General features: G+C 39.1%; 1 protein-coding gene across 3 annotated transcripts; it reads left to right on the top strand.

Annotated features, from left to right (window-relative positions):
- Positions 255–12,460, top strand: ZCCHC4 (zinc finger CCHC-type containing 4). 3 transcript variants are annotated; one of them, XM_021393946.1, is made up of 13 exons: positions 775–1,204; positions 1,333–1,451; positions 2,375–2,457; positions 3,129–3,404; positions 3,809–3,889; positions 4,193–4,265; positions 5,723–5,873; positions 6,310–6,410; positions 8,382–8,503; positions 9,122–9,197; positions 9,721–9,772; positions 10,508–10,652; positions 12,228–12,460. In XM_021393946.1, exons 1-13 carry the CDS (start codon positions 1,108–1,110, stop codon positions 12,364–12,366), a joined length of 1,515 nt encoding a protein of 504 aa, XP_021249621.1. In that variant the 5' UTR covers positions 775–1,107; the 3' UTR covers positions 12,367–12,460. The 3 variants fall into 3 exon arrangements, 1 of the variants encoding a protein (XP_021249621.1); XR_002437838.1 differs by lacking the exons at positions 10,508–10,652; positions 12,228–12,460 and having other exon boundaries at positions 255–1,204; positions 8,386–8,503; XR_002437839.1 differs by lacking the exons at positions 8,382–8,503; positions 12,228–12,460 and having other exon boundaries at positions 256–1,204; positions 10,508–10,597.

Here is a 12,486-nt window from a genome sequence, read left to right as displayed (position 1 = left end):
GTGTTGTGTTTGTCCTGCAGAGTATCCTTAATTGTCTTGTTTCATCTGTGTAACTCTGGTACTAAGTATACTCTGTATCTGTTACATGGTATAATTTTCTTGAAACCCCGAGTACTGAGAAGATGTAACTGGAATGGCACTGCATGGTAAGTTTTTATAAGGTTTAATAAGGTTTTAATAAGGTTTAATAATAACCTTATTAAAGAAGGCTGTTGTAGAGCATTCTTCGCCTTCTGTGCTGAAATGTTTCCTCTTGCCTGGCTGTAGCATCTCGCTGCTTTTTCATATCATCATGGAGGAGGCTCAGGGGAGACATTATTGCTATCTACAACTCCCTGAAATGAGGTTGTGGTGAGTTGGTGGTTATCCCCCCAGGTAACAGTGATAGGACAAGAGGGAGTGGCCCTCAAGTTGCATCTGGGGAGGTTCAGGTTGGATATTAGGAAAAATTTCTTCTCAGAAAGAGTGGATGAGCACTGGAGCAGGCTGCCCAGGAAGGGGGTGGAGTTACTGTTGCTGGAACCATTAAAGAAAGGTTTAGATGTGGTACTTAGGGACACGGGTTGGTGGCAATATTTGTGGTAGGTGGATGATTGGTCTACTGGATGATCTTAGAGGTCTTTTTGAACCTTAATGATTCTATTTGAGTTGATATGCCTTAGTGACCAGAACACTTTTACGTGCTCCCTAAGCCCTGACAGACTTCATCGGGTACTGATGATGGTTGGAGAAGACTGAATGTTCAGCAACACTGTGTTCGTCGGAGTACTTTGCTAGGTGTGCTTTCAAAAACTTCATCTGCTCTATGTTCTTTCCACAATTCCTTCCTCACAACCATCTCTTTCAGTGCCCAGTTTGAATTTATCACCATAGCAGAAGGCAGTGGGCAGGTGCTGTGTGCAGCCTGTGGGACCTCGGTTAAGGTAAGGAGGAACTGAAGTTCACGTGGTGGCAGGAGCACCAGACAGAGGACATCTGGAGCCTGTATTCAAGGAAGGAGGTGTTTATTGCTATTTCGGCAGGAGGTCGTTGCTACAGCGCTTGTCCCGTTCCCGCCTCCCCCTGCCGGTGGTGCCCGGCGAGGGCTGCTGGGAAGGCGGTACCAACATGGCGGCCGGCGGTGAAGGGGCAGCGGAGGCGTGCGCGGGGCTGGGCGGGCTGGTTCTGCTCGGCGCCGTACCCGGCGCTCCGTGCTGCCCGCATGGTGAGCAACGCTCGGGCGGGATGGAGGAGCGGGGCCTGCCGGGGCTCTGAGGGCCGCCAGTGGGGTAGCCGCAGCTCCCGGGGAAGCCCAGGAGGCATAAAACAGGTCTGTGGGCCTCCTGTCGTTAGGTCCCGCTCTCCTGTTCGTAAAGACCAGCCGAGGAAAAGAGGAGGGGAGAAGATTCTATGCTTGTTCGGCTTGTAGGGACAGAAAAGATTGTAACTTCTTCCAGTGGGAGGATGAGAAGGTAAGAGAGAACTGCTTCACGCTGAGGTTTGCGTTAGGGTTTTTTTTTTATTCTTAACAGAAAACTGAGAAAATGTAAATGTTGTTCTGGAAGTCTATGGTAATTGTTTTAAGTGCTTTTCTAACAGTATTCAGGTAGCAGAATGCTTTATTTGAGGATAACGTATTTCAGATACACCTTTCAAAGAGGGCTGCTTACTTGTTGAGCAGAAGTGGCGTTTGTTACCGTATTACCAAACACCTCGGAGCTTGGGTTGCGAGTTTTGCTAGTAAGGTGCAATGCTGAGCAAAGAAAGGATAGTTCTGACTCTAGGAGGTCCTCGTATTCTGTAGCTCAGGCTGAGAAAACCGGGTGGATGCAGCAGTGTGCAGTGCTCAAACACAGAAAGTGGTGGGGGTCAGATCCATAAGTTTTGTGCCGGTGTCTTGATACTGTTAGCTATGAAACAAGTATGTTTTCTGGGAGTGAAGTTACAGACTCAGCAAAGGGCTGCTGTGCATTTAAATAATGATACACAAAAGCCTTTGGCAATATTTTTGTCAGTCACGCGGGATAGTTTTTCAGAGGGAATTCTATCAACTGCAGGAATGCATTAACAGACAGTACATCCATTTCTTTTTTCATCATAAGCACATTTTGAGATTTTTTCTTCTATGTTCCTTCTGTGGTAGATGAACTAAATTCTCAAATTTATTTATTTGCTGCTGCGTAGTTTGAATTCAGAAAGAGACTTCTGTGTAGCTTGACACTATACTGTAGTCATGCTTGTTACTCTCAGCCGGGAACGCCAGGAATGTGACAGTTTTCCTGAGCAGAGGAGCTGAAGCTCAAGACCTTTGCACTCGTTTTGTTTAATCCAGAGATTTGATTTACAACATAGTGATTCCTGTTTTTTTAACTTCTTACATGCATAAATTTTACAGATATCACAAACGAGGCTTGCAACACGTGAAGAATATAATAGAAGTCATCAGCCGCCTTGTACTCACAGACAGAATGTGGAAAGGTATTGTTGCTCAGTGCATTTTCATTAGTAAACATCAGTTTTACGTAAGTTCCAGGACTCTGCATGAGGGCACAATGTTTCAGTATTCTTTGAAAAATGAAAACGTGCCAGAGGGATGTGAAAAAATAAGAAAAGATTGTCTGTAAAGAGTAAATAACATCAAACATCTGATTAGAACATGATGCTTTCAACTCAAGAACTGTGCCTTTCTATTTTCATAGCTACAGTTTTCCTTATGTTAGTGCTCTTAATGTATTAACAGGTCAGTAGCAGTGCAAGTTCAAAATTTATTCCTGACTTTTAGTGTGAAAAAGTGATAGGCTTAATGTTATGAAAAGATGCAAACATCGTGCAGTAACAATAATTTGTGAGTTGTGTATAAACATACAGGAATACTCGCTTGTAGGTGATACATTCTTCACTCTGTAATCTAGTTATCTTACAGGGACTCTCAGTATCTTTGACTATCTTTTGTTACTTACTTGCTTTTAGGGGAGATTTTCCAAGTGTCCTATGACCATTTTTTTCATAAATATTACTTTGTTGACATGTAGTTAGTGGAATTTTGCAAAAGCAGCTTAAACTACATGCCTCTGTAAATGTCTTGAAAACATGAAATCCTTCCATTTCTTTTATAGAGACTTTTTCAAAACTGTCTTTTATATTTATAGATACAAGAATTTTGTTCTGTTGCCTTTATCAAAGAGGAGATTTTGTCAGGAATGCCAGCAATTGCTATTGCCAGCTGAATGGGAAAAACACTCAAGTCACCACTTCCTCTATGATATCTCCACTGCCCAGTTAAGAAGTCCCAGTCAACTTCTGTATCCACTAGAAAATAAAAAAACAAATGCACAGTATTTATTTGCAGACAGAAGTTGCCAGTTTCTACTGGACCTTATTATTTCACTAGGATTCAGACGAGTGCTATCTGTTGGAACGCCTAGGTACGTATAGTAAGAGGTTCACTACGCTTTAACTGGTTGGCAGTATCCAAGCACCTAGTGGGATCTTGCTTTGAGCTCACAAGACACACAAGGTGACCATAACTGTACTGCAGTTAACTTCCCTCTCACTCACCTACCTAGTTTTCAAATGTCATGCTAATGCTTCTTACTAAAGTGACATCGAGTTACTTAGCTTATGTTTGGGGTTTTTTTTGGTGTGTATCTAATCTCCACTGACTTACCATCTTTTAAGACTGACATATTTTTCTAACTTTAAATATTGCTCCGTTTTCTTTATCTATTTGGTTTTAGGTTTAGTAAAGTACCGGATGTTCTTGTCTTGCAAGATATTTTCTGAAGATGGTGGTTATATTTTAAATTTCTTTGTTCTGATTATGCTTCAGGCTTCATGAAATGATCCAGTCAAAAGCATCACAAGAAGAAGACTTCAGGGTTACAAGCCTTCTGCTAGATATTGACTTCAGGTAGGTTTTGATAAATGTTATGTGTCTGAAGAGTATGTGCAAAGATTTGTTTTACTTTAAAAGATAAATTGCTGGTTATTCTCCATTTCTTGTCTCTACATTTCCACTTCTGCACATGAATGGTAATGACAGCTAGTTTATGAGGAAAAATGATTGTACTTCATAGTTCCCGTTATCGTGTTTTCAGTAATCAGAACTCAGAAATGTTGCCTGTGTTAAGGCCTTATTTTCACTGTAAATGCCCCTTAGGGCAAGCAAGAAGTTACTCATATTCTTCTACTACTGTTAAAACTTATTTTACAGGTATTCACAATTTTACACAGAGGATGAATTCTGCCACTACAACATGTTTAATCATTATTTTTTTGGTGGAGAGGTAAGAACAAGTAATTTCTTGAATGCTTTGTAAAAGCAGTACATGTTGTTGATGCAGAATTTGGTAAGGAAGTACTGGCTAGTCTAGATGATTAGTTAGAAGACAACTGTCACGAGATAAAAATGGTCAGCAGTACTGGAAATTAAAATAAAATACAACAGTGCATCTTCAGTAATTCTTTCCCACTCGATTCAAAGATAAAGTTGCATGTTAGGAAAATGCTAACTAATGTTACTTAAACAGCTTTACATCTCTTCTATTAAAATGACAGTTTGGTGTGAGTTGTTGCCTTATATAAGTATGGGTTAGCCTTGTTACTGTGTTGCTACCACAGAATTGTTTTATTCCCAGCCTTCATAAGCCCAGTGGATGCTGCAGTGCTTGTTCACTGATACTCGAGAGGGAAGGTTTTCCTGGTTTATTCCAGGCAAGTAAGGTCAAAAGGTCCAAAAAAAAATTTTTTTAATGGAGGATCATAGTTTAATTTAATTCTAAACACTCTTCTCAAGGCACTTATCCCAGTAAATTCCTCACTCACTGTTTGATCTTCCCCTGCCATAATTAGTAAGCCACAACTGAGTTGCATAAACATTCTTACCGCGGTACCTTTTGTACTACATAGGTAAGTTTTTTTTTCTTTTTTCTCATTCTGAAGCCTAATTTTAGTGGGTTCTTGATAATAAAAAGAATATTCGAGCATGAAACGGAAAGCTGGTCTAAAAGCCTTACCTCTGAATTTCTTTAATGTGTTAGTCTATTCAAGTTTTATATTTTTCAATTAAAAGACTCTGTTCACCTGCATTACTGCATCACTGCAGTGTTTTTGTCAAGCTGTGAAAAGCTGACACCTCTAATTGCATGCATCATTTCAAGGTCTGAATTGCACTTCTGAATGTAGATTAATATTGAAATTCTGTCTTTGGAATACGATGGAATCCAGGCAATAGAGGAGGACACTGCATGATGGCAGTGAATACATAGCTTTTTACATTTCCTTTGATAATAGAGTCCTAGCTGGATTGTTAGAATCTGAACACTGTTGTTTTTTTTTAATAATCAGTATGGATTGAATCAGTTTTCAGTAGGCTGAAATTTCTCCCATTTAATAATGCTTTACAGAATAAAATAAATGGGCTTTAATTACTTGTATTCTGAGCCTGAACTCTGCTCTCTCGCATGACAAGCTATTTTTCCCAAGTCCTAGTTACTATCCTTAAGAAAAAGAGTATAAGACAGCATTAACTGCATCTGTCCATGTACAACTGAATAGGGCACTGCTTTCAGTGCTTCAGATCCAGAATTTTTTTGAAATGCTACATTCACCTACACAAGAAGTAACCTACGTTGTTAAAGTTCAAACTTGTAAAGTAATAATTATATTGCTAAATAAAATCTTTACAGATCTTAAAACTTTATTTTACAGTTCTTAAATCTGTATTCCTCCCTGTTTCTTACAGGCTGCCCATGAAACTTGTAGGAAATTCTTACATCAAGACAAAGATGAAAGAGTAATTATGGTGACTGATCCCCCATTTGGAGGTTTAGTGGAAGCACTGGCTTCTAGTTTTAAAAAACTGATGGCAATGTGGAAGGATACAGAGAAAGGAGGTAGATATTACAAATAGGTGAATTAAGCTGTAATGTTACTGTAAGAAAAAGTGCCTGTTCAAGTCTGTAATTCTTGCTACTTGAGTAATAATAATTTCTAAGATGAAGTACCATATATTTAAGTCTCCTAAATTTTATTTTACAAATCCACTTTGCAATTAAAGTGGACTTTAAGGCTAAAGAAGGATAACCTGTCAAAACACAGTACCACTTCCTAGCAGCCTAGGCAGGCGACAAGAATTGTTTGGGGTAAATGGGACTTACAAGCCAATGTATATAGATATGGCAAAAACTTCCCGTCCCCTAAAGGAGCTAGTTATTATGCTTAGTGTAGTGCACATATGCATGCTTATGGATTCAGAACACTACTGTAAATTTTTCATGCTTCAAACATATTGTTTTTCTTTAATGTACATCCAAGCCTTTTGATCACTAGGTAATAAGAACCAAGAGATGCCCATGATCTGGATATTTCCATACTTCTTTGAGTCGCGTATCCTTGAATTTTTCCCAAGCTTCAGCATGATGGATTATCAGGTATGACCAAACCTAGTGAATTTGCTGAATTTCGTTTGTGTGAAGTGTGAACAGGAATATAAATGAAAGTGGAGATAATGGCAGTACTTACCTGTGGATGGGCCTTCTTGAATTTCTCACTGTCTCGGAGGCACTGCACACTATGTGATGCTCATTTTGTGAAGTCATGCCTTTGGTAACTTTGTCACACACTCCTGTACTTCATTGAACACCTCTCAATCCTCCATCACCAGTCCATTGTCTCATTTCTTTCGAAATATTTTCAGTGTGATAGATTTTGCAGTAATTCAAGCAGATGCATGCTGCAGAAGTGAGGGCTAGGTTGAAGAAGACTGTTTCATTTTCCACAGATGCTGAAATGTTGGTAGCTTGGTGGGTAATGCCCAGCTCTGATAAAAGGAAGTTTAATGTCTTTTGTCTTCAAAACTGCTAGAGAGTAAACTATGGAAATGGAAACTGTTGGAAAATGTTGTCAGCAATAATCTGGCATCCATTCTATAAGTTGAGAGTGTTTACAGAAGTGAATTTTGAGACATCAATCATGAGTATTAATGATGCTAAGTTTTATTTTCTCACGTAAAATCTTGGCATAAAGTTTGACATGGATGTTCAAGACAATATATTTATATCTTGTAGAATGGAAATTTGTAGAAGAGAATTGGAAACCAATGCTAGTCTAGACTGTATTCCTGCTAGTATTCACAGATGAGAATTTTGGGGGCAAGCCTCTGGAAGCAGTGCTGGAAAAAATCATTGCTGATTGAGTTTGCAGCTTTGAAATTGCTCTGAGGTAGTTTAAGATGCACGTCAGCTCTTGTTCTGTCAGACAAGACAAACAGTCACAGAATTGTAGGGGCTGGAAGAGACCTCTAGAGATCATCGAGTCCAACCCCCCTGCAAAGCAGGCTCCCTGCAGCAGGCTGCACAGGTAGGTGTCCAGATGGGTCGTGAATATCTCCAGAGAATGAGACTCCACAACCTCCCTGGGCAGCCTGTTCCAGTGCTCTGTCACCCTCACTGTGAAGAAGTTCCTTCACATATTGGTGTGGATCTTCCTATGCTCAAGTTTATGGCTGTTTCCACTTGTCCTGTCCCCACAGACTGCTGAAGAGAGGTTGGCCGTGTCCCTTTGACTCCCACACTTAAAATATTTATATACATTAATAAGATCCTCTCTCAGTCATCTTTTCTCAAGGCTGAACAGACCCAGGTCGCTCAGCCTTTCCTCACAGGGGGGATATTCCAGACTGTTTATCATCTTTGTGGCTCTCCACTGGACTATCTCCAGGAGATCCCTGTCTTTTTTGTACCAGGGAGCCCAGAACTGGATGCAGTACTCCAGGTGAGGTCTGACAAGGGCAGAGTAGCGGGGGAGGATCACCTCCCTTGATCTGCTGGCCACGTTCCTTTTCATGCACCTCAGGATCCCATTAGCCTTCTTGGACATCAGGGCACACTGCTGGCTCATGGCCAACCTGTCGTCCACCAGGCCCCCCGGGTCCTTCTCTACAGAGCTCCTCTCCAGTATGTCATTCCCCAACCTGTACTGATACTTGTGGTTATTCCTTCCCAGGTGCAAGACTCTACACTTGCTTTTGTTAAACCTCATCTGGTTTCTTACTGCCCAGCTCTCCAGTCTGTCCAGGTCAAATATAGTTGTTTTTTTTAATAACAGGTTGCATTTTTATTAAACAACCTCTCTTTAGTGTTAAACAACTGAAATGTTATCCCAGATCTCCCATGCAAAAGAGTAAAAAGGAAGAAGTAAAATAGGATAGTTGTAGTGATTTATGGTTTCAAAAGTTTAAAAGGAAGTGAGACAAAATACTTGATGTAGAGTCTGTAATCTAATTTGAGGTTGGCATATTTTAGATTAAAATGACGATTTCATAAAACACACAAAGAGAACAAATATGCAAATAGTTCTGTTTTTGCTTAATACTTCTTTATAAAAATTGTTCTTTTTTCTAGGTAGATTATGATAATCATGCACTATATAAACATGGTAAAACAGGTCGCAGACAGTCCCCTGTCCGTATCTTCACAAACCTGTCCCCAAGTATGATTGTACTTCCTGCAGAAGAGGGCTATAGGTAAGGGAGTGACTGAAAGAGTGCCTTTGTTCTTAGGGCATAGGGGCTGCAAAGAACTTTGGGTTGTGCTGCTCAGTTTCGTCATGCCTAACTTTTGGATACCAGGTTCAAGAGCACATTTCACTGTCGTTGTCTAAGGTCACATGTTCTATAAACAATGTGAAGGGGAGTTGGGCATTTATAAGGAGTTTACATTTCTGTTCGGGAATGATGGAGTCCCTCAGCTAGGCTATATGAAATATGTATGTCTGTGGGAGATGGAGATTTACAGCTATCCTAAATAATCAGCTTGGTTGAGATACTAGTTATTATTAGGAGCACTAACAAGCATCAGGGACAAACGAATTTTACTGATGAAGCTCATTTAGCAGATTTTGGTTTGGTTTACTGCTGTTGCTGTTTTAAATTCATGCACCTGGATTCTTACTATTTGCGTATATCATGTCTAAATGATTATGAGGCTGTGGGCCAAAGTGGAGATTTATGAATGAAAAACGTATTTAATTTAGCAAAGTGATTTTTCAATCCTTGTATTTATTGTTGAACTTGTATAATTTTCATTCATATTGCTTCTTGAGCAAATACTGGTCCAAAAGACTTGAATTTTATTTTTTCCAGGTTTTGCGCTATCTGTCAGCGGTATGTTAGTTCTGGCAACCACCACTGTGAAATATGCAATTCATGTACATCAAAAGTAAGTATTTTGCCTTCTTTGTGGGTAACAGTATTAGCAGTAGTCTTCTTCTTTCAGATATCAGTAGCCTTAATAGATTCTGTGATATTTGCTCTGATAAAAAACCTATTTTGATACTGATTTCCTTGGGAAACCCCAGACAATTCAATTTGGTAGTCTTCACTGGACATCTTAACTGACTTGGGAATTAATTCCTATTTCCTTATTCCTTTGTGTTGGAAAGAGAACTGGAAGAGTCACCTCCTTGCCACTTAGACCATCCCTTATGCATCAGTGGTCTGTTTACACATTTGTTTCTTCTTCTGTGTTGGAAGTTGTAGAACATACTAACTTCAAAATGTAGCCGTTTTACTGTGATTGATGCAGATGCTCAGCACTCCTGTTCTTAAGCTGTGGTCCTTTCTATGCAGAACCAGTTTCTGTAAATAGTGGGCATCCTACAACAGTTTTTAGGAGAACAGTTTTAGGAGAAATCAATGTTTTTTAAAAACAAACAATGCATTTATTCATCTTTTGATTGTAGGACGGTAGACGATGGAAACATTGTGTTCTTTGCAAAAGATGTGTAAAACCCTGTAAGTACAGAAAAATACTTATCTAATTAAAAGTACACTTAAAGGGTAGTCTGAAGAAACTGAGATGACAAACCAGATAAGTAAATATTCTGAAAAATAAGTACCACGGGATTATACAGAAGACATAAAGTAAAGGAAAAATCTCAGTTTCACACAAGTTGCCATAAGAAACTTAGTTATTGCATTTCCACACAGTGAAAATATATGTAAGTTCTTGTCAAGGCATACTAAATCTTATTGATATTTTTAAAGAGAAAACTGTAATAATTTGATTTGTCATATAAGTGTTTCCTAACTTGTAAAGTTCTTTGTAAGACCTTTATAAACACAGAGGCAATTGTTGAAATGTTTCTTAGAGCATTAAGTTATGTTTCATACACAAATGCAGTTGTATTTATAGCTGTGTTTAAATAGCTGAAGCAACAAATTTTGTTGTGGATATAGAAATTGCATCTTTGTAAATCTGTTTTCACACACGGGCTATTTGTCATGTTAAGATCCCATACGGGATAATAGTTGTAATAGCAGAATAATTCAGTTATATTTAAATAGCTACACAGTATCTCTAATGAATATTTATCAAATGAGATAAAGGACCAGAAACTGAATACACACATCTCTGAAAAAGTGAAAGAAAATAAAAAAGCTGGTAAAACAGCCTGTGTTTAGAATTCAACTTCAGGATGATAATCCTGAGCCTTCTCAAGATCATAAATCATGTTACTTATTCTGCAGCTTGGTTTCACTGTAACAAATGCAACTGCTGTGCTCTGGAAAACCACGATTGTGAGAAGACCGACATGGGCTGTTTTGTTTGTGGCAAGGCAGGTCACAAACGCAGCACCTGTCCCAGCCTCTCCAGCGCTGGAACGTCTCGCCAGTAAGTGTGATATTGCATTATTATAATGAAAGAGGTTGCAGATGAGAAGTGATCTTATCTCATGGAAATGCTTAAGGAAGAGATAATTTTAGGCTTTGCGTGCTGTCATCTTTCACTGTTGTTCACTTGCGGTGTGGCTGGAGTGTGCATACTAAAGGAGGATATGATAAAACCCAGCATTGCTGAGGCAGGGAACTTCCTCTGCTTCTCAGTTCCTTGAGTGTGTTTTCTTTCAAAATGGATTTACACAGATCTCAAACTTTGTGAATGGTGTATGAGTAGCTCTGTCAAGAAGATGAAAAATTAAAGTAATCTAAAGTAATACTTTAATCCCCTTCAGGTTCCTCACAGAAGGGCAGAGAAAATAGTTGCTATACTGTTTTTATTGCTTCTTGTCCCCTTTGCTTTGTTTTAGATTTTTTTTTTCCATCTGGTATTTCAAGTGTTCTCTGCAATAGCTTCTAAATCTGCACCACATAACATCTTTATTAGTGAGGGCACATGAAGTACATTTATGCTGCCTTGACTGCACTTCTTTAACATACACAAGCACATACTTGTATTTATCAAAAGACAAGAAGCGTGTGTGATGGTCTTCAGATAAAACTAACTGAAAAGATGGAAGGGGATGTTGCTGAGAGATAATCCAGCGATGGAGTCAGTCTTTGCAGTTTAGGATAGTTGGCCCACACTTGTAACTGCCACTGCAGAGCATATTTTGGTTTTGTTTGTGATTCTCAAATGGATGTAATGCTGGAAATGCAGATCTTCCCTCCCAAAAGATGCACCTGTGTTGCATAGTGACAGTGAGCCTCTCGGGCCGGATCAAGCTCGATGGCAGTGGATTACAGGAGTATTACCTCATGCCCTGCTATGACACTAATCCACATTTTGCTTATGGAGCATTAGAGCTGAAGTGCAGCTGTATTTCTCTCTTGGAGAAACATAACATTTAATGTTTCTCTTATGTTCCCCTGCCTTAACAGTGCTTTCTTTTCTTAAAAAAGTGAAAATGGTACTAAAAGAAATTCAAGCAACCTCATCTGTTTCTTCAGTCAGGTATACATTGTACTGGGATATTTTAGTCCTTTCAGGCCGCCAGTATTTTGCTGATGAATTACTGAAAATAACTCAGGTTTATTTTCCTAGTAAAAACCTCTGTATATGTTTTGTGCTATGAAATACATCCTTTGTCAGAGACAAAAAAATATCTACTTGCTAACTCTGTTTGGTTCCTGTGTTTGTATTTCATAATGTTGTTAAACCTCACCTACTTTCTTCTAAGCCTTTCTTTAATTTGTTCATGTATAATGTAGCACATGAGTCCGTACGTGCTGTTTTGCACTCGATGGCATTTTTTAAGTTTCTTATATCCATTTAAAGGTAAATGCTGAGGAAGTACTAAGTGAAAAATAAAAAGGGGCAGTGAAGTGTGCAGTTTTAGGAACAGTCGCTGTCATAATATCCTAAGATGGCAAGTCCAGCGACAGTAGTTCCAAGGTACATGGACGGATGGTATGAAATACCAGCAAATGTATTTTATTATAATCTTCATGTTCTTTCTTTTCTTTACAGAGCTGGCAGAAAGCAAAGGCAGAAAACTCTAAAAACTCTAAAGAGGGCAAAGCTGGGGGTCTGTAAAAGATGGGCCATGAAGCATGCCATATTCTCCAGGAGGAAAATAAAGAAGAAGAAAAAAGACGTGACTACTTGATACAAAATTATTCAAAAGACTTTTTTACGACCAGCCTTTCTAAAAATGTTAATACCAACGATCATAATAAAGCCTGCTCTAATTTAAAGTGACAGCCCTTTTAGTCCGCATCATTACCGG

The sequence above is a fragment of the Numida meleagris genome, chromosome 4, assembly GCF_002078875.1.
Source record: "Numida meleagris isolate 19003 breed g44 Domestic line chromosome 4, NumMel1.0, whole genome shotgun sequence".
Classification (NCBI taxonomy): Eukaryota; Metazoa; Chordata; class Aves; order Galliformes; family Numididae; genus Numida; species Numida meleagris.
This window is presented reverse-complemented; position numbering and strand designations above follow the sequence as displayed.